Source organism: Leucopleurus acutus, assembly GCF_964270905.1.
Source record: "Leucopleurus acutus genome assembly, chromosome: 13".
NCBI classification, from domain to species: Eukaryota; Metazoa; Chordata; class Mammalia; order Artiodactyla; family Delphinidae; genus Leucopleurus; species Leucopleurus acutus.
In genome coordinates, this window is record NC_139155.1 from 55,515,388 (window position 1) to 55,536,507 (window position 21,120).

The window sequence follows — 21,120 nt, forward strand, 5'->3', positions numbered from 1 at the left end:
AGGGCCAGAATGCCCCTGGAGGTCTCTTTTACTTAAAGCCCATAGTCTTTTTCGACTCTAGCAGAATAATTACCTGCAGTGAGAAGGGAGCTGTAAGTGAATCCCATGAACACCCTGCTTATTGTCTTTGCAGAAACTGGGTAAAGGTAGAAAATGTTAAGTCATGTCCAACTCTTTCTTTGTAACAGACAGTGAACCAAGCCGAGTCTCAGAGCCTGGGAAGACTTTGTCACCAACTCCTGCAGCAGAACTAAGTCGGACCGTAGATCCAAAACAGGGGCCCCTAGAACTTCAGGAAAAGAAAATCCAGGTGCTTGAGGAGAAGGTTCTCCGACTCACAAGGACGGTTCTTGATCTCCAGTCTTCCATTGCTGGAGTGAATGAAAACCTCAAACACTCCATTCAGGATGATGCCAGCAAAATGCTGGCATCGTGGCTCAGTAACCTGCACCCCCAGCCAGTGCCTGACAGTGCCGTTGGTGGAGAACCAGAAACGGTCCAGCTTCCTGGTGTCCTCAACAGTAAGGAATCTGGCATGAAGGACATCAAGTCTGAATTGGCTGAAGTCAAGGATGCCCTGAAAACCAAGAGTAGCAAGCTGGACGAGCTGGATGGGAAGGTGAAGGGCTATGAAGGGCAGCTCAGACAGCTCCAGGAGGCGGCCCAGGGCCCTACGGTCACCATGACGACCAATGAGCTCTACCAAGCGTATGTCGATAGTCAGATTGATGCCCTGAGAGAGGAGCTCATGGAGGGAATGGACAGGAAGCTGGCTGATCTGAAGAACTCGTGTGAGTATAAGCTAATTGGTCTCCAGCAGCACTGTGATGACTATGGGAGCAGCTACCTGGGAGTGATGGAGCTTATAGGAGAGAAGGAAACCAACCTGAGAAAAGAAATCAGTGACCTTCGAGCCCGGGTCCAAGACCCTCCAACCAGGGCAAACTGCTGTGACGGTGCCAAGAATGGTGACTTTGGGCAACAGGTCAAGACGTTAGACCAGAAAATTGAAAGAGTTGCTGAAGCGACTAGAATGCTGAACGGACGACTAGACAATGAGTTTGACCGCCTCGTAGTTCCAGAGCCAGATGTGGACTTTGATGCCAGATGGAATGAACTGGATGCAAGGATCAACGTGACAGAGAAGAATGCAGAGGAACACTGCTTTTACATTGAAGAAACCCTCCGGGGGACCATCAGTGGGGAGGTAGATGACTTGAAGCACCTTCTTGATCAGAAAATACAGTCTCTGGAGGAGCGGCTGGGGAGCGCTCTCCTGGCGATGGCCAACGGCTCCGAGGCAGAACTTGCTTCCCCAGCGTCAGCCCCGCCTGATGGGTCGGGGGCTGGGAACAAACAGGTCATGGTGGAGTTAAACCACCTGAAGGACAAAGTGCAAGTGGTGGAGGATATGTGCCTACAGAACTTCCAGGGAGAGCCTCGTGGGAGAGAAGATACTTTGCGAAATGGAGACGACCCTTCAGCAGGTGACGCTTTGAGCCTTTTGAAATCTCTAAATGACACAATGCATAGGAAGTTTCAAGAAACCGAGCGTAGCATCCAGAGACTTCAACAGAAGTTTAGTTTTCTTTATTCTCAACTAAACCACACAGGAGACCACGTGAGTCATCTTCATAATGAGCTGAGCAGTGGTAGAGAAGGTAAAAAGGCTGCAGGGCATGGGTCTCCTAAGGGGGCTGAACCCCTCCCGTCTCCCCCGGCCGCCTCGGTGCATTGCTGCGACCAGCTGGAGGAGAGGTGGCAGCGGCTGCAGGGCCAGGTCCTCGCCGAGCTGGACGCTTGTAAGGAGAAGACACACGGGGTCCAGAGGGGGGTCTCTGTGGTGGAGGACAGGGTGTCTCATATGGAGAAAACCTGCAGCAAATTGGACTCCATCTCAGGAAGTCTTCAGAAAATCAAGGAAGGGCTCAACAAGCATGTCAGCAGCCTCTGGAGTTGTGTCAGGCAGATGAACGGGACGCTCCGGGCACATTCCAGAGACATCTCTGGCCTGAAGAATTCAGTCCAGCAGTTCTATAGCCATGTTTTCCAGATTTCTACGGACTTGCAAGACCTGATCAGATTTCAACCATCGGCAAGTAAGTGGACCTTTACAATTCCATTTCTTGTAATTGTTTGCAACACGTATTATGCTAGGTTTTGGATGGTTTGTGGAATTAACTTCATCACTGCTAACCGAAGTGTGCTTCATAGATGGGGGCCAGTTTGTGAATCGTTGGGTGCTGGGTAAAATTAAGGCAAGTACCAACAGTGAGAGAAAGTATTTAGAAACTTTTAACATAATTTGACGTCACCGTAGCATTCAAGCACACGATCTGTGCATTTTGCAAATGGTCAGCCGACAGCAAATTGAAAATACAAAAGGAGAACTGGTCCTTCCCCGCAGGTAGGTGGTAGAAGGTTGATCTATACTGTCATGTCTGTGAGCTTAGAGTCGGGGTCAGATCTGTGGCGTAACAGCTTGGGGCAGCGGATATGTTGTCTTGTTTTCTACTCAGGGAGTCTCCTGTGTGTGTGTCCCTTCACCTCTGTGTGAGCATCACTTGTTTGCTGGTGTCATTATCTCTGTCATTATCATGACAGAGCATCCGCTTTGAGCATCCTCTCGTTCCCTAAAATCTAGGGCCTACGTGATGGCAGGTAGAATGCATTGTATTCCTTTCCAAAGACAGAGACAGGACCGTGGACAAGAGCACTTTAGGGGCAGTAACTGTTTAAAGCCCCGTAGTGTCCAGAACAAGGACGCTCATGAGTTGCGCTTAGGGCAATGCCGGCTGCACGTGACACACTCGACAAATGTTTGTTGAATGAATTAATGAATTGAATGAATGAATGGTCCCTTAATAGTATTGAGTGATATGTTCAAGTTAATTTCTGTTATTTGGGGGTTCAGCACGTCATCCCTGAAGGACAGAGCATCCCTTGTACCTGGATTCAGTAGCCTCAGTACTGAGCCAGCCTTTTCTAATGCACGTGGGAGGGATGAGCGGGGAGCTCACATTTATTGAGCGCTTTTTATTTGAATCAGCACTGGCCTAGTCCCCTCAGGGATGTGTTCCAAGGTCGCACAGCTGGGAAGTGGTGGAGGTGGGGTGAGGACCCCAGGCGCTGTCCTCCAGGCCTGCACACATCTCCCTTATGTCTCCCTGAGATGAACGCACACTTACTGGGTCCATGAGGACTTGGGGAGGGCCAGCCATGTGCCCGAGAGGACCCCACTTCCTGACCAGTCCTGTCTTCTTTGTTGGCCTTTATCACCTTTCCACCTTGCTCAGCTCCAGGTGACAAAGGCCCTTACCTGTTGATGCAAGTTCCTGGCCTGGTGTGAGCTTGTAGAATTTTAGGATCAGGTCCTATCTGAGACTTACAGCCTGAGAAGGGGAGGCTGGAGTGGGAGAAGCAGAGGAGCCCTGGCCTGGCCGGGGAGAGCCAGGGCCTGGTGGCGGGAGGGTCCCAGGTGGTGGGTGGGAAGTGCTTTGGACCTTCCCAGAGATAAGGAGTTTGTAGATAAGGAATTACCCAGGCAGTCCCTATATTTATAACCCTCCCCCTCCCCTCCCCCCAGGCCCACACAGCTCCCCTATCTCTGGAATGTTGGGTAAAGGTCACAGGACTATGTGTGTATTCATAGAATGATTGTCCCTCATGGTGACAGTTCTGTCTGGACTGTGCTTTATAACAACAGATTGAACCAGATATTTCCAGTTGATTTGCAGCTCCCAGGCAGCTGGGAAGCTGTGTTAGCTTCTTCACGCTTGGCTGTGAAAGGAGGGGTCGGGGGTGAGTGCCTTTAAAGAGAATGTGGCTTCCAAAAGATGATCCTTTTGGAATGAACTCGTTGTTGTGAGCGTAGAAAGCATGGATTTCCGAGAATTTCATTGATTGAAAAGAGACAAACAGGCAGAGTCTATCCATCCTTGCAGTGCATCCAGGTCTAGGAGAACCGGAGCATGAGAGGTCTGTGGGTGAATCTGGAGTTCAGGTCACGTGGACCAGTTAAGAGTCAACAGTACAGGGGCTTCCCTGGTGGTGCAGTGGTTAAGAATCCGCCTGCCAGTGCAGGGGACACGGGTTCAAGCCCCAGTCCGGGAAGATCCCAAATGCTGCGCCACAACTACTGAGCCTGTGCTCTAGAGCCTGAGGCCACAGTTACTGAAGCCCGTGCACCTAGAGCCCGTGCTCCACAACAAGAGAAGCCACCGCAATGAGAAGCCCGTGCACTGCAACGAGGAGTAGCCCCTGCTCACCACAACTAGAGAAAGCCCGGGCGCAGCAACGAAGACCCAACGCAGCCAAAAAAAAAAAAAGAGTCAACAGTACATTTATTGAGCACCTACTATGCGCAGGGCTCTGTGAGGGGTGCGGAGGTGAGTAGCACGACCCTCACCCTCCAGGCGTTTTCAGTCACGGGGCTAACGACATGCACTGGTCTACAGAGAGGATGAATGAGGTGGTGTGTTAAGGCCCAGTGAGTGGTGTCAGGGTTTATCCTTTTAGTTCATTGGATCTTACTGAACCCGTACTTTGTGGGAGTAATGAGCTATGTCTGTGCAGTATGTGGATGTGTGACAGTGTGTGTGACAGTGACATTCTGAGGGGAAACAGGCAGACAGAGATGGTCACGGGCACAGGCACATGGCCACTGTGGAAGTCAGGGAGGGCTTCTTGGAGGAGGGAGCCTCCAAGGATGAGGAGGTTGAGAGTTCAGGGGCTGGTGGAGTGAAGGGTGAGGTGGAGTGATGAGAGAAGCTTCTGGAAGGAGGCGTTGGCGTTACTGGAGCTCATACTGAGGGGTGGGTAGGGTTCAGCAAAGCAGGAGGGGAGGATATCCCTGCTGAGGAGTTGTGTAAATGGGCCCGTTATTTACTGCTGTGTGACAGCCTACTCCAGATCCTGGTGGCTTAAAGCAACAGAGCTGTATCATTTTCCATTACTCTGTGGGTCAGGAAACTGGCTTGGCAGTTCTTCTGCTCCATTTGGTGTCAGCGTGAGTCACTCGCTCAGCTGCAGTCAGGGGGCTGGTGGGCCCGGCTGGGCTGGGAGGGCCAGGCAGACGGGTCACGTGTCCGGTGCCTCAGGGGTCCCTCCACACAGCCATCCTGTCTCTTCGTGTGGCTGACTTGGGCCTCCTCACAGCAGGTGGTCTCGGGTAGTCAGACTTATCCCACGGTGAAAGCGGAAGCCTCTTCCAGGCGAGGCCCGGAGCTGGCATGGTGTCCCTTCTGAGAGCCACATTCCACTGGTCAAGGCAAGGTGATGCGGCTGGTGGGCGTCGGGACAGAGGGAATATTAACGACAGTCATCATCTCTCCCACTGCGAGCCAAGGTCCAGAGCTGAGAATGCAGGATGTAGCCACCAGAAGCCACATTGCTGGGCCAGGGACTCACACTCTGCTGTTTCTACCGCCCTGTTCACAGACCCCATTCTTTTCTTTAGAAGCACCCGGAGGGGGCAGAACTACCCACGAGGCAGCCGGGGGAGCAGAAGGGGCTTCAGCGGACGCTCAGATAGATCCGAGTCTGTTTGTTACCTGCCACCTCCTGCATCGTTGGTGCAGATGTTCCTCCCTGGGGTTTAAAAGAGATTCTTGAGATTTTTTTAAAATTAATTTTTATTGGAGTAGAGTTGATTTACAATGTTGTGTTAGTTTCTGCTGTACAGCAAAGTGAATCAGTTATACATATCCATATATCCACTCTTTTTTAGATTCTTTTCCATATAGGTCATTACAGAGTATTGAATAGAATTCCCTGTGCTACACAGTAGGTTCTTATTACTTATCTATTTTATTTTATATATAGTAGTGTGAATATGTCAATCCCAGTCTCCCAATTTATCCCTCTGATTCTTGAGATTATAAACCAAACAAAAATGTTTGGTTACTTTTTTGGACGAAAGGTCCACGCCTGTCATCTAGGACTCAGAGCACTGCCTAACTTCTTTTTTTTTTTCGGTTAATTAATTAATTTATTTTTTGGCTGCTTTGGTTCTTCGTTGCTGTGTGCAGCTTTCTCTAGTTGTGGCGAGCAGGGGCTGCTCTTCATTGCGGCGCATGGGCTTCTCATTGTGGTGGCTTCTCATTCGCAGAGCACGGGCTCTAGGCGCGCAGGCTTCAGTAGTTACCAGTAGTTGCGGCATGCGGGCTCAGTAGTTGTGGCTCACGGGCTCTAGAGTGCAGGCTCAGTAGTTGTGGCTCACGGGCTCTAGAGTGCGGGCTCAGTAGTTGTGGCACACGGGCTTAGTTGCTCCGTGGCATGTGGGATCTTCCCGCATCAGGGCTCGAACCCATGTCCCCTGCATTGGCAGGCGGATTCTTAACCACTGCACCACCAGGGAAGCCCAGCACTGCCTAACTTCTAAAAGGTGAAGAACCACTGTATTTTCATGACTGTCTCACCTTAACGCTCTGAAGTGGGTGTGACACCCCTCTCCTGGGCCCCATATGCCCCACCCCTTCATTTATATAGTCATTCGCTCAACAGGTGCTTACTGAGTCATGTCCTAGGGCTGGCGTTTCAGCCCTGAAGGACCTTACACTCTAGAGCGTAAGACACGTAATGCACAGCTCAGCAAATGAAGATCTGATTTCAGCTGGCGATCAGTGTGTGGGGAAAGACCCAACAGAGAAGGTGATAGAGGACGGGGGACTTTGTATTTTAGATCAGAGGTCGGGGAGGGTTGCTCAGTGGAGATGACATTTGAGCAGAGACATGAATAAGACGAGGGAGCGAGCCCTGCAGAGATCTGTGTTCCCGGCAGAGGGAAAAAGCATGTTCAAAGGCCCTGAGGCAGGAATGTGTTTGTCCTGATTGAGGACTCAGAATGCCAGTTTGATCAGGTCTGTGAGCAAGGGGGAAAGTCTTAGGCAGTGAGGTCAGGGAGTAGGAGTCAGATGAGGTGGGATTTTATAGGCTGTGATAACGGATTTGGATTTTAAGTATCATGAGAAACTCTTGGAGAATTTAGAGCCAAGAAGTGATTATTATTTCCCAGGTTTGCAATCCCAGCTACTCTACACATTCTTTGTGACTTTGGGCAAGTTATTTATCTACTTAATGCCTCACTTTCTACACCTGTTAATTGGAGAGAATCATCATAATAATAATACTTCAAAAAGTTAGTATGAGGATTAATATTCCTAACTAGTGGAGTATTAAATAGTGCCTGGCACCTGGGAATCCCTCAGTAAATACCAGCTGTGATGTCGACCCTCTGTCCCCTATGATGGATGTTCATTCTGCTCCTGGGTGAACTTCTCTCTTTCTCTTCCTACCAGCCCCCAGGCCTGCAGCCTCAGAGGAGTGAGAGCAGGCTTGTCCACACCGCAGACATGGGATGAGAGCCCTGGGTGTGGGGCTCCTGGCTGCTCTGTCAAATGTTTCTAGAAAGCCAGAGGGTTTTGTTTCTTTCCTCTTTCCCTTTCCTTTTCTTCTTTTCTAAACTGGGAGTCAGGGAGAAAGTGTAAAAAGCCTAGAAATCTCCCCTTCCTAGCATTCAGGATTCATGTTCAAATAAATTAGCTTCTGAAGGGCAAGGAGATGGGGAAGTCCTTTGTTCTTCTGTGGATGTGGCCCCAGGCTTTGGGCTTCTGTGCCCCGTCCCACTGGCTCCTGTTTTCAGTGTTGGTTCTTCACACCATCTCCCCAGCACCCTGTCCCTTTCCTTTAGCGGCAGCTTGACCCCAAGTTGACTGAAATTGTCGGGTAGGGGTCGCTCTGTCGCTGGCAGCTCCAGGGTCTGCCCCCAGCGTGGCTGAAAGCCAGAGTCTGCTTTCTGCCGGGGCCCCGGGACCAGACTGTGACGTTTCTGCTGTTCCCCTTCCAGTTGGGACATAAGGGGAGTTCCCGTTGCTGAGAAACCTGGGGCTCCCACCCGAGCCGAGATGGGGCAGGGGAATAGTCTGCGCGTCAGGGAAGCTCTCCTCCCCTGCGTCACGGTTCCAAGAAGGGCCATGCCTGCCGGACGTCGCAGCACTGTTTCAGCAACTCCAGTGACAGCGGCACTGCTTCCTCTTTGTAATCTGCCACCTCTTCTGCAAATGTCTTAGGGCAATTTCTCATAAATACTTTTTTTCTCTCTTCTTTTAAATTTTAATTTTGTTGGAGTATAGTTGATTTACAATGTTGTGTTAGTTTCAGGTGTACAGCAAAGTGATTCAGTTATACATATTCATATATTCATTCTTTTTTGTAGATTCTTTTCTCATATAGGTGATCCCAGAATACTGAGTAGAGTTCCCTGTGCTATACAGTAGGTCCTTGTTGGTTATCTAGCGTATATAGTAGTGTGTGTGTATTCATCCCAAGCTCCTGATTTATCCCTCTCCCCCTGACACTTCCCCTTTGGTAACCATAAGTTTGTTTTCGATACCTGTAAGTCTGATTCTGTGTTGTAAACAAGTTCATTTGTTTCATTTTTACAAAATTTGATTCCACATATGAGTGATAGCATATGACATTTGTCTCTGTCTGACTTACTTCACTTAGTATGATAATCTCTAGGTCCATCCATGTTATTGCAAATGGCATTATTTCATTCTTTTTTATGGCTGAATAGTATTCCGTTGTATATATGTACCTCATCATCTTTATCCATTCATCTGTCGATGAACACTTAGGTTGCTTCCATGTCTTGGCTGTTGTAAATAGTGCTGCAGTGAACATTGGGGTGCGTGTATCCTTTCAGATGATGGTTTTCTCCAGATACATGCCCAGGAGTGGGATGGCTGGATCATATGGTAGTTCTATTTTTAGTTTTGAATTATATTAATAACGTTTCATTCAGGGGTATTACAGATTTAAGAATCCCATCTTTATCCAGTTGCTTAGCCTAAGCTGTGCTGTAAGAATGAAAAAGCACAGATTTTTCAAATAAGCATTTAACCGTAAAGCATGGCCAGGGGAAGTGTGGCCTGATGCCAGTGTTATGAGAGTTTTGGCCCTCAACTTGAAATTGGCTGAGTTTGGGGCCAGCGTAGGTCCAAGATATTATGATGGAGTAAGTCAGAGTTTTATAAATACATATAAGGCTAAACAAACTGCCCACACTCAGACCACACCAACTCCAGACGATACCTGCCCTTTCGCCCTGTGAGCATCTGGTTGTTGTAAAGCTCTTTAGTTGGTGAAAGTTGCAGCTGCCTTTCTCCATCTTAACGTTGACTTTAGAACTGCCATGTTCCGGGAGGGCTCTCCCACAGCTGCGTGCAAAATCCTCTGTGAGCTTTACAAAAATAAGGACTCCGGGCTCACTCGGGAGATTCCTGCTCAGCAGGGATGAGGTCAGATCCAGGAATTTGTAATTAAATTTGTAATTAAAACAAAGAACCCCCTAGCTCTGGTCCCAGAAGTGGAAGGCAGGCCCCCTCAGAGGCGGCACCGGGGCTGCCGTGCCCAGAAAGAAGAGAAGTGGGGGCGGCAGGGCGGTGAGGAGAGAGGATGAAATCCCGGACTTGACCCAGCGCCACCCACGCAAGCTCCACCGTGACGTGCACGTCCACTGGGGGACTCTGCTCTTTGCTGTTGACGTGTCTCCTTAGGCCTTGACTACTACGGCTTTATAGTGAGGCTGAAAATCAGGTAGATCCTCTCTCTGCATTTCCATATACAACTTAGAATCAGCTTGTGAATTTCTACCAAAAAAAAAATCCCCCAGTGACGCTGATGCTTGGGTCAGCCTCTCTGGGATTCAGTGACATCGAATGAGTCTCCGTCCCAAATGAGCTGCCCCCGATGTCAACAGGAGCGGCTGGAGCCGTCTCTCTGTGTCAGTGTTCTCTAGGTTGTACTTTTCAGAAATGTCGGCCTGTTTCCCCTGTTGAGGCTGATTCCACCAGCTTCTGTGTGATCACGTCTGGACTCCTTTCTTGGCTGGGCCAGTGGGCTCTGTCCTCTAGAGGAAGAGTTGGTCCGGGCCCTGCTGTGATGAAACCACAGCGCCCCTTGGACAAGCTTGAATGCTTTTCCTCTTCATTCCAACCAAAGCCCAAAGCAGCATTTCGACTGCCATTTGCTCAGAGTAGGACCGTTCCTGCGAACGCATGGTTTCCCTTCCTCTGTCGTCAGGGGAGCAGTGCAGGGTTTCTGTGGGTTGTCTCCCCAGTCCTGAGAGTCCTTCACATGCCTCCACGGCCTGTCTTCCCTCAGCCTTTCTGCAGGGAGACCAGCAAGCGTCTCCTCGGAAGCCCCTGCCTCGGGCCTGCCCTGTGCCCGTCAGTGAGAGCACCAGAGTCCCGCAGAACCTCCCGCTGAGCCTCGCGTTTCTCAGGCGCTTCCCAAGAACCGAGCTTTGCCGGGCAGTGTGGCCCTCCGTCCACTTAGCCTGCTGCATGTCAGCATGTGGCTCGGGTTTTTTTTAAGTCATAAGTCTTGGGAATTCTGTGGAAGTCCAGTAGTTAGGACTCCACGCTGTCACTGCTGAGGGCACAGGCTCAGTCCCTGGTCAAGGACCTAAGGTCCTGCAAGCTGTGCGGCGTGGCCAATAAAGAAAGAAAGAAAGAAAGAAAAAGAAAGAAAATATGAAGTCATAAGGCTTGATTGACCTCTTTAAAATAGTCCCCCGGAGTTGCAGGGTTCGGTCAGCAGACACACCCTTGGGAGGCCAGGCAGCTCAGCTTCCCCCCAACTGGGAATTGCCCTTGACGTTTGCACAGTGTTTTACGGTCAGGGACGCGCCCCTGCACCCATCACTTCATCTGACTGGCACCGATTCCGCCTGCTTGTCAGGAGTCTTTGCCGGTTTAGCCCGATTGATGGCTGAGCTGATCACTCAGGAGGTTTCTGTGGCTTTCCCTCAGCCACACCAGCAACAAGACTCACGGCCAAGGCCCGTGTCTGTCCCCACATCCCTGCTCTGTGACAAGATCCCACCAAGTGGCCAGGCACAGCCACGGGGCCGGAACTTGGGCGATTTAGCTGCCACTCTGCAGGGTTGTGTGGCGGCTGCAGGAGCCAGGCCACCCGGGCTCCTGAGAGCGGAGGAAGGCATGTCAGTCTCGTGGACTGTTGCGGATTTCCTTAGGCAGGTCTTTGTCTTAGCAAGGTTGAAACTGGCTTTTAATAAGAACTTTAATGGAGAGGGAGTGGCCTTTCCTACATGGGGTCAGGTCCATCCTTGATAAGGCTGTGGCCCTGCCCATCCCGCACACAGTGGCACAAGGCCACACTGTGGCATCAGGACCAATGCCTCGGGGCAAGTTCTGGAACGAGAGCAAGCACACGCATGGCTGATCATTCCTCGCACGTGAAACATGGGCAGCAACACTTGGCTCTTACGAGGAACTCAGTACAAATGGTCACTCTCTGGATTAGAAACATATGTTCGCTTTGGCAAGACGAGAGTCATCTTTCCAGCGTGAGCAACATGCTGTCCAACCTTTGTTACAACCATGTAATAAATGTGTGCTTTAGAAACACCACGTGACGCACTGGGCTGAGCCTGTGCTGGGGGCCAGGGCTGGGGAGCAGCCTGGGGCCAGGGCCGCTTTCTCATGACCGTCTTTGCTGTGATGTGAGTGGTGTTCTGGAGCTGCCTGTCCTGCACAGTGTGCTGGACGGACTCCCCACGGAGACTGGCGGAGGATAGTTGGCCCAAGCAGGTTGTTCATTTGTTTCCCCCTGCCTTCCACTTGCTATGACAAGCCTGGGTGTTGAGGGAGTGCTGAACGTAAAAGAGAACCATCACTGACTCTAGGTACTGGCATTGCCCTTATAGGACCCCAGAACGATTATCGTTGGCAAAATTAGGGCGCCTCATTTAACGGTTGGCAGGAGTGAGGGTGCAGCCCATGGTACCTGCTGTACTTCCAGCCTTCCTTCATTCACCAAATACTTAGATGTCTCAATGTCACGTGCCAGGCCCTGGGGATAAAAGATCATTAAAATGTGTCCTCAAGCGCTCATCATCTAGCAAGAAAGGAGAGATGAAAAAAACCTGGAAAGACCCCTGAGAGGCCAAAGTGGTTCATGGTTCGGAGGCAGGATGTTCAAGCCCTACTGGGCAGATTCATGCCAGCTTCACGAAGAGCGGGTATCTGAACCGGGACTGCAGGGAGAGGTGTGTTTCGGTGAGGGCACCTGAAGAGGCATTTTAGGGAGTGCGAACAGCAAAGCACAAAGGCAGGGATGCTCAGATGAGAGCCGGGCCCCTGTGGGCGTACTGAAGGTGGCAGGAGGCGATGGGGCAGGGGGTGGGGACACGGATGACAGAGGAGATTCTGTTGGATTTTATGAGCCGTGGAGGACAACCGGAGATTTCTGAGCAGGGAAGATGACTAGGACGCGTTCTAAGAGTATTCTGAGAAAGATGTGGAGGAAGGACCCAAAGGACGATTCAAAATTAGAATCAGCTGGACTTAGCCCAGATCGGGGTGTGTGTGTGATAAGCGAGAGCACCTGGACTAGGTGATGGGGCAAGCGACAGACAGGGGGCTGGTTTAAAGGGTTTGGGGGGATAGGTACCAAAATAAGGACCCAGTTGACGGGCTTGTACTTGGCTAGTTTTAGGTGCTTTGTCAACTGTAATTCATTGGGGGTTGTAGGACTGAGGAAAAGTACTTGTTTTTAAATTTTGGGTGGAGACACATAAACATGGGCTAAAGGGAAGGAGCTGGTGGGGTGGAAGGAAAGAGATGGAGGAGAGAGGAGAGATGCTGGAGGAGCAACTCCAGCAGAGAAGGGAGGTGGGGCGAGGGCAGGAGCCTGTGCCCCTGGGAGGGAGGCCAGCTTGTGAGCCTGGAAACAGCGTGAGGAGGGAGGGGAGACAGACAGGGAAGGACCTGAGCTTGGACTGGAGGGAAAAGAGTTTAGAAACAGGCCCTGGGTGTCTTCCATAATTATGTCTTATAAAAATGAAATAGTTCTGAGAAGTTCATAATGAAAACCAGCTTTCCTGCCCCCTTTTCCCTGTTACCCTTCTCACCCTAGAGGTGGCCACGTGCCACTTTCAGCTGTTTTCCCCCCCTGATGTTTACCATCAATTTATTAGCTTTAGATATCTCTATATGGGTATTATTTGACATTATATATATTCCTTATCAGCTGTGGACATCAGCCTATTAGGCTCTCTCGTGTCGCCCCCTGCTTCCCCTCCTCCCAGCTCCCAGTGGAGTTATGCCACAAAAATCAAGTCAGTACTTATGCTATGAGGAGCTGAACAGCTCAGTAATGGCCAGATATGATCACGTTGCTTTTCGTTTTGCTTTCCTCTGAATTAGTAGTAGTGCTGCATTATTATTTGCTAGATTTTACATATCTGTTTTGGATTCTTCTCACTCTCTGACACCCTCTCAATACCATAAGAATTATCAGATCATTTGTCAGTTCCATTTTTTAAATCAGTGACCTCTCTCCGGGAGTTCTCTCTTCCTGGCCCAGTCTGGACTGCTTATTCTCTGGACTTGCTCTAAGGCTTTCAATCTGAAACTTCCTTCACTACCATCCTAGAAATTTCTTGAACCTCTCTCCTGTCTTAGACCCTTTCCTTTACTCTGCATTTCTTTCTTTCATGGTTTACTCTCTTGTTTCAGTGGAGTACATTTTCCAATAGCTTTCTAAGAAAGGGTGCTCGACAGTTTTGCTTGTTTGTCTTTAAATAGTGCATGCCTGGAAATGTCTTTATTCTAGTTTCACAACGGGCAGATATTTTAGCTGGGTATAGAATTCAAGGTTAGCAATGATATTCCCTCAAAATTTGAAGGTGTTCTTTTGTCTTCTGGTTTCCAGTACTGTTGTTGAGAAGCCTGGTGATGACCTTCTGATTTGAGGTCACTTATTAGTTTTCCCCTGACAGTTTGTGTGGTCTTCTCTTTATCCTCAGTGTTCTGAATATGCTTTGGTTTGGGTCTTTCATTTAATAATAGTGCTGGGATCTTTCTTAGTTCTGAGAAATTGTGTATTTGAGTTTCTCCTTACTACCTCATCATCCCTACACCTGTTTTTCTGATCTTTCTTTTCGGGAAAGACTTCTGGGTTGGAAAGAGTCTAATTTTCCTATGGTTTCTCTCCTATTGTCCATTATTTTCTCTCCCTGGTCTACCTTCTGAAAGAGCACCTTGACTTTATCTACCAACTGTTTCATTGAATTTTCTTATTTTGGCAAGTATATTTTTAATCAGCAAAGACTCATCTTCATTCTCTGGTTAGGCCTCTCTCAATACCAATCTGTTCTTATACTTTGGATGCAGTGTCTTCTGTTTCTGAGATTATTACTTTGTTTTTGTTTAAAGCAGGCACAGCGTTTATTAGAAGAACAGTACGTGTGGGAGAGCACGCAATGAAGCGGTTTATTTAGTGCAGAAGCTAAAGTTACACACTTGGCGAAGCCTGTGGGCATCCTTGCTAGTGAGGAGCACACCTTATTACATGCTTATTTTCTTGCATTATCTCTTTAAAGTTCCTTTTTGTTCATTGGTTTCCTTTCTCACTCTTGTCCTTCACTGTGGCTGGTGGTGTCCCCATGTCGGGAATTGCTCTGCCTCAGTTTCTATGCCCAGCTCAACTCTTCCCACCACAGTCCTGAAGAGAATTAAGGCCTGATGCCTTTCCACTGTATGGTGTGAATTAACTTATCTTCAGTGCATCTAGAATGGTATTAGTTCTGTACCATCCATGGGGGAAATTAAAAAGTGATCACTTCATTCAAATCATTTTCCTTAGGGATTAATCCTCTCATGGAGTACTGGGTGGGAAAGGCTATTTGAGAAATAGTCTCCCTTTGGGGCTGGAGGTGGGCTAGCAACCTGTGAGTGGAGGGGGAGCATGGGTTCGATCTGCCATAATTACCTTTGTGAGTTTTAAAACAAAACTAGGCAGTGGGGCACAATGCAGTTACTGATTTTGCTTGGTCATAATTTTGTAGCCTTGGAAGCTGGGCCATTGCAGGCATAATACAGATTGAGGAGGTGGGTGGGGTTTGGCTTTTGAGGATGGTATTGTGACCAATCCTGGTTATTTTTAGATGTCTTACAGGCCTTCAGGAAGGGCTTCCTGGAAGGTTAGTTCCAGGAATGTATTCATAGGAGGAAAGGGTGGCAGCTTCCCGCTTGTGTCATAGCGCCATCCCAAGAGGGCAGGGAAATGTGAATCACGACTTTTCTGCAGTGGAAATTCCCTCAGTTGGTGATCTGGAGGCTGTGGTGAGAGGTGGGGGGCACTGCCGCGCCTTTGGGAGCTGTGCCCGCTGCAGAGGCAGCCCGAGCTCCCTGGCACCTGCCTGCGTCCCGTGACGTCTGCACCCAGCAGGTCCTGGGCTTGTGAGGCTGTCCACTGAGACCGTGAGACTAGCTTGTTTGAGAGAATGCAAGGCCGTGGGTGGCAGCAGGCAGGCAGATACCCCTGTGGTATCACCATGTAGTGAAATCAGGGAGGTTCGGGTGCTGTTCTGGAGAGTACGACCATCATGAAGAAAGAGGGTGAAGGTCCCCCTCCCCTGGGCAGGGGGTCCAGGCAGGCTGTCCCCACTCTGTGGTGGCTGCTCTTGTGTTTGCTGGTGGGCCCAGCCCAGAGGCCACAGGCCAGCCCCCCAAGCACACACCTTCCAGGGAGCCATGCCCACGGAAGTCTCACAGAGGGGACCTGTGGTCGAGCAGTCAAGTCTGAGGTTTTGAACCCTGTGTATTTCTTTCCACTTTCCAAATGCTCAGCGGAGGAGCCCTCAGCAGCACCCCAGCCTCTGCCCCAAGGGAAGGCCCCGCACCCGGCAGAGGCCCCCACCAAGCCATCTGCTCCAGCGCTGACCCCTCCACCGCCGACCCCTCCACCGCCGTCCAAGGACCCTGGACAGCAGCCGTACATAGGCCAGCAGCCTGTCCTGCCCAAGAGACGCCCCCGGCCACTGCCCCCGCTGCTGCGGCCAGGCTGGACGGGGCTGCCCTTCTTGCCTGGCTCTACCGGGGTCATTATGGAGACTGGAGAGGCCGGGCCCCCGGGCAGGATGGGCATGTCGGGGCGAGGACTGCCCCGGGGCGTGGACGGCCAGACTGGGCAGGGGCCCATCCCCAGGGCCGAAGGCTACGCGGGAGCACCAGGTAAGGGTCCCCCGCTGCTGGGCCATCTGAGCTACGGCAGGTGAGGATGCACAGAGGGGGCAGCTGCAGGGTCTCTGCGGGTCATGGGTGCAGCCTTCAGGGTACAAGGTCCAAAACTTGGCTCTCCAAAGGTTCTGTGGTACTCTGGGGATAGTACATCATACTTAGAAATAGATTTGTGCCACGGGCTGTAATACCTGGACCATGGACCACACAGGCAGCTCCTTGATCTCCCTAGCAGGAAGTGTACCGGGGAAACCAAGAGGATACCAGGAGCTTGCGTAGCCACAAAGATGAGCACACATCAAAGTGGGTAGGCTGGAAGGTTCTGGCTCCAACCCCAGCTATGTCATTGTAAGGCTTAGCTCTGTCAACGGCAAAGGCAAGATAATAATAGGACTTCAGAGAGTTATTGTGAGGATGGAGAAAAGCCTAGGTCAGTGCTTGGCCAGTTAAGTGCTTCATGTGAGTTGGAAGGTCAGCACCGTGGTGGTGGAGGAGGTGAAGGCAGGTGGGAGAAGGAAAAGGGAGCATTTATGGGACACCCACTGCGTGCCAGGGGCTGAACTAGGGGCTGGCTCTGCAGCTTTCCCTACAGCACCGTGAAGTTGATATTCTACTGACAGATGAGGAAGCTGAGGCTCTGGGCTAGCGCATATAAACACGTGACGCTGCTTGGGGTAGTTCACGTCAGCTGTCACAGGATAGTACCAACCAGTCGCCTCAGAGTTCAACCAAGCTGCCAGTTGGAGGCACTGAGCCACAGGCAAGGACAGCCTGCCTGAAGCACCGTGCCTGCCGGGTAGGTGGGGTCACTGCCGTTCCTTCTCAGCCACCCCAAGCTCCAGCGATCCCAGCTCCCTTAGGCAGGTGTGGGGACTTTTCTAAGATGACAGTTTTCCTTCTGTTCCACGTATCTGTTTCCTTCTGTTTCCCGTATCTGTTTTACATACTTTTGGGCAATTTGTTCCTTTGTATGTCTGTCCTTCCTTCCACGCATCCACACGACAAACACTGCATCCAGTCTACCTGGGGGCAAAGCTAGTGAACAGTCCCTGCTCCTGGAGGGCGAGCGTGGGAGTGGACATGTCAGTCTGGAGCCTGCTCGCTGGCTTGGGCCCCAAGGCTCCAGTCCATCTTCTTCCTATTCCCCCAGCGAGTTCGTCCTCAGGGCTGTCTTCTCTTGTGCAGGCAGCTGGGAGTGGGTGCTCTTAATGTCTACTTACACACAGTGTGAGGAACAGGCAGAAAAGGAGGGGCTCAGGAAAATGAGGTGCGCTATTAGGGCTTTGACACTGCATCTGCATTTTGTTTTTCAGGGTACCCCAAGTCACCGCCTGTAGCCTCCCCAGGTACGTTAGCCAGGACGGGAGGCCGAAGCGGGTGGTCCTCGGCAGCCCCTGTCCCACCCCCCCCCCCCCCGCCCCCACGGCGGGTCCTGTCTCCTCCCTCTGGGCGATTAGCACGGGTGCAGCCCCCCCCGGCTCACTTGCTCGCGTGTGCACGAACACAAACGCGCGTGCGTGCACCGCCCCCACCGCATAGCATCACGCATGCGCAAAGCCCCCGCCTCGCGTGTGCGCGCGCAGGCTCCCGGCTCTCATCTCAGAAGCACTCACACAGAAGCACCTTGTGGGGCCTCAGCGCCCCCACCCCAGACATCATGCACAAGGCCCACGCATGCGCGAAGCCTCCCATCTCACGCAGCGGCCAACGCAATCCACGCATGCGCACTCCCACCAACTGCCTGCCCCTCTGACAAGGGCGCTGTTGGGCCCAGGGTGTGAGGAGGGGGTGTGCCCACTTTGAGGCGAAATGCAAGGCTCAGGCAGCCCCTCGGGACGGCGCGCGGGCCTCGGCCCGGGGCCTGACTGAAGGCGCATCCTCTCTCCGCCCAGGGGTCCCGGCGCCGTCTCTGGTGTCCTTCTCTGCGGGGCTCACCCGGAAGCCTTTCCCCAGCGATGCGGGCGTCGTCCTCTTTAACAAAGTGCTGGTGAACGACGGGGAGGTGTACGACCCCAGCACCGGTGAGTCCGCCCGCACACACGGCCGCTCGGGAGGCCTCTCCCAGCCGGGAGGCTGCGAGGAAGGTCCCTCCCCGGTGCCACGACAGGTGCGCCCACGCCGCCGCCTGCGGGATTCCTGGTTTCTGAGCCCCAAGTGGGTCAGCAGCAGTGCGGGGCGCCTGCTCTGGGGCAGAACCGCTCGCCCTGACGGGGGTTCGGTCCATGTGGTCCCCAGCCCCCGAGAACAGCGGGGACGGGAGGCCACCCCGGTGCCTGGGCTGCTGTCCTCGGGGCCGCGGGCATCGCGCCTGCGGGAGGAGAGCCAGGACCCCCCTGGTCCGCCGCTGTCCCCCCGCCCACAGGCACCAGCGGACCTGTGTGTCACGTGCTGCTGTGGCCGGGGCTCTGTGTGGCCCCTGGGAGGGAATCGGCTCTCTGCGAGCAGAGATGTGAGTTGCCGCCCTGGCCCCGGGTCTCAGGAGCACGGGCCTCGGGTTTTAGCGAGCATCAGAGTGAATGAAGTGCAGAGCGTAGAAAAACGGGGCTCCTGGCCTCCAGGCCCAGGGGCGTGGAGCTCGGCATCACTCTGCTTTTGACGGGCTTGGAGGAGGGGGTGTGAGAAGGCTGCTTCGCTCTGTGCTCAAGTTGGGCTTCCCCTGGGGCCCTCACTCCGCGCAGTCTCGGCTATGGGGACAGCTTGTCCACGCCGACAGGCCAGGTGCTCTCGGCACACAGGGACCGTGACCTTCATTTCTCTCCTGTTCCCAGGATGCCCATGCTCTCTCCAGCAGGTCTTCAGTAAAGGGAGTTCTGCGTGACCCTGAGCAGACGCTGGCCATGTGCCCGGAGTGCTGGGGTCCGTCTGTCCCCAGGCTCTAAATTTACTGAGAAGAGCTGGGCAAGGGAGCTGGGCAGCCTGGCACATTTCAGGGCAGGTTAAAGACTCAGGCCCCTTAGATTCCTTCTCAGCCCGTGGTCAGTGGCCCATGTCCGGCCCCCTTCCCGGAGCCCTTGGGCAGTGGCCACTCCTGCCAGCACTGGGTCTGGCCGTGGGCCCATGTGCCGCTGCTTTGCAAATGGGCAACATCTGCGAACCTTATCCCCCCCCCCCCCCGACTTCCGACCAGCCCTTCCCCTGCCTTCCCAGCCCCAGAGCGTGTCTAAATGCCAGCTCGCTTCCGGCTGCGCGTGGATGCCAGCTGGGTACTGGTCCAGCAGGGAGCCTGGCTCTTCCACCGGAGGAGGGCTGGCTGTGGCTGCACCCCTGGCTCGGTGTCTCTTCTTCCTACGTCAATGACCGACCTTGTGGGGAGTTTTTGGTCCTGCCTCCCCAGAAGGCAGCTAAGGCGTTCTGTGGCTATTGTGCCCGTGAGGTCGATTCTAAGTTGGCCTCGAGGTGCTTTCAGTGACTGACAGAGAAAACTCCCCAGAGGCAGCCAGGACCGGCGGTGAGGGGGAACGGGCCAGTTTTCCCTCAGGCTGCTGCTGGGTCTGCAGCGAGGACCAGGTCAGTGCAGAGAGCAGTGTGGGCCAAGGGGACTGTCACCGTCGTTGGGTGGGTTTAGTATGCAGAGGGGCTGCGCCCCTGAGTGCGCCTGCCTCCCGGGGGGAGGCTGAGCAGCAGGACTTTGAGCCCAAACCCAGGCCACTCAGGGCAAACCCAGAGGCTGGTCTGCCTTCATCCGGGTTGTCAGCTTGTCGCAAAAGGCTGTGATGGTGTCACGTGAACACCGGTGTCCGCTTTCCTCCTACCAGGGGTCTTCACAGCTCCGTACGACGGGCGCTACCTGATCACGGCCACGCTCACCCCCGAGAGGGACACGTACGTGGAAGCCGTCCTTTCGGTCGCCAACGCCAGCGTGGCACAGCTGCACACGGCCGGCTACAAGAGAGAATTCCTGGAATACCACCGACCCCAGGGGGCCGTGCACACTTGTGGGGGCCCGGGGGCGTTCCACCTTATCGTGCACTTGAAGGCAGGGGACGGCGTCAACATCGTGGTGACCGGGGGCAGGTTGGCGCACACAGACTTTGACGAAATGTACTCCACGTTTAGTGGGGTTTTCTTATATCCTTTCCTGTCCCACCTCTGAGGTGGCCGGGCAAAGGAAGGGGAGAATTGTAGGAACTCGGCAGCTTTAATGTATTCAGCGTGTGTGTGTAACTGGAGCACTGGTCTAGTTTCCTGCAGACACCCCACCACCTCCCCAGGTAAAGGCCAGGCCTGGCTGCCAAGGCAGCAAGGAGCAAACCACGGGCCAACGTGGCCCCGACGCCTAAGAGTCGGAAGCGCCCCTGCCTGCCCGCCGGCTCCTCCCCTGCGTCTCCCAGCTCCCACCTCTGGCTCTGCCGTGGCCCGCGCTCTCTCCGAGGGGCCTGTGCTGGGCGTACAGGGTGCTGACCGCGGAGGCTCCAACTGCTGCCCGGTGGGATCACGCCCTGCTGCTGGAGAAGGACGAGCCGCTGAGAGGAGGCAGAGCTGGCACCAGTGGCCAGGCTTTGCTGGAGCAGAGCTGTCGCCAGCTGCTTCTGTCTTCACTTACCCTGCATGTGGGAGAAGAGTTTAAACACTGAAGTGGCACGTGCCACCACAGACCTAGGGTGGACAGTGGGCTGTCCCAGGTTTGGCTCGCCACCCCTCCCCCCCCCACCCCGGGTTTGCCTGGCTGAGAGGGACACGAGAGAGACTGTCATGTGGCTTGTTGGGCTCCTTGAATGACATGTACGACTTAAGTGCAAGACAGGGAGTGTCAATAAAGATGTAAAACACTTCCAGTTCAGTCTGGTGCCTTCTGGATTGAGAGTTGCTGCCGAAAAGCAAACTACAGTAAATGACTTCAATGGCTGCAGAAAGTAAGCTTGAGTCAATTCATCTCAACCATGCAACTGTTATCCCTCAGCATGCACGCCGTGCACTTGGGGGTTGTTCTTGGCTTGTAAAGACAGACAGACTAGATGTGCTTGGAGGTCAGAGTCCCCATGTGAGCCCCACAGCTGAAAAGGGGGCTCCTCCAGGGGGCGCCGGACATTCACATTGAACCCGCAGCTGCCCAGCTCACAGCAGATGC

At 52.9% G+C, this 21,120-nt stretch overlaps 1 protein-coding gene across 3 annotated transcripts in view; it reads left to right on the forward strand.

Moving 5' to 3' along the window:
* EMILIN2 (elastin microfibril interfacer 2) overlaps window positions 1–20,926 on the forward strand; it is a gene marked incomplete at its 5' end in the record, with an annotated part of 50,347 nt that extends 29,421 nt beyond the window's left edge. Inside the window, 5 exons of one of the 3 annotated variants that reach the window (XM_082853357.1) lie at window positions 189–2,099; window positions 15,663–16,046; window positions 17,366–17,398; window positions 17,945–18,073; window positions 19,808–20,926. In XM_082853357.1, coding sequence (XP_082709483.1) covers window positions 189–2,099; window positions 15,663–16,046; window positions 17,366–17,398; window positions 17,945–18,073; window positions 19,808–20,145 — 2,795 coding nt within the window. In that variant the 3' untranslated portion in view covers window positions 20,146–20,926. The remainder of the gene's footprint in view (window positions 1–188; window positions 2,100–15,662; window positions 16,047–17,365; window positions 17,399–17,944; window positions 18,074–19,807) is intronic. The other 2 variants (XM_082853359.1, XM_082853358.1) reach the window with 2 other exon arrangements.
* Window positions 20,927–21,120: the final 194 nt, after the last annotated feature.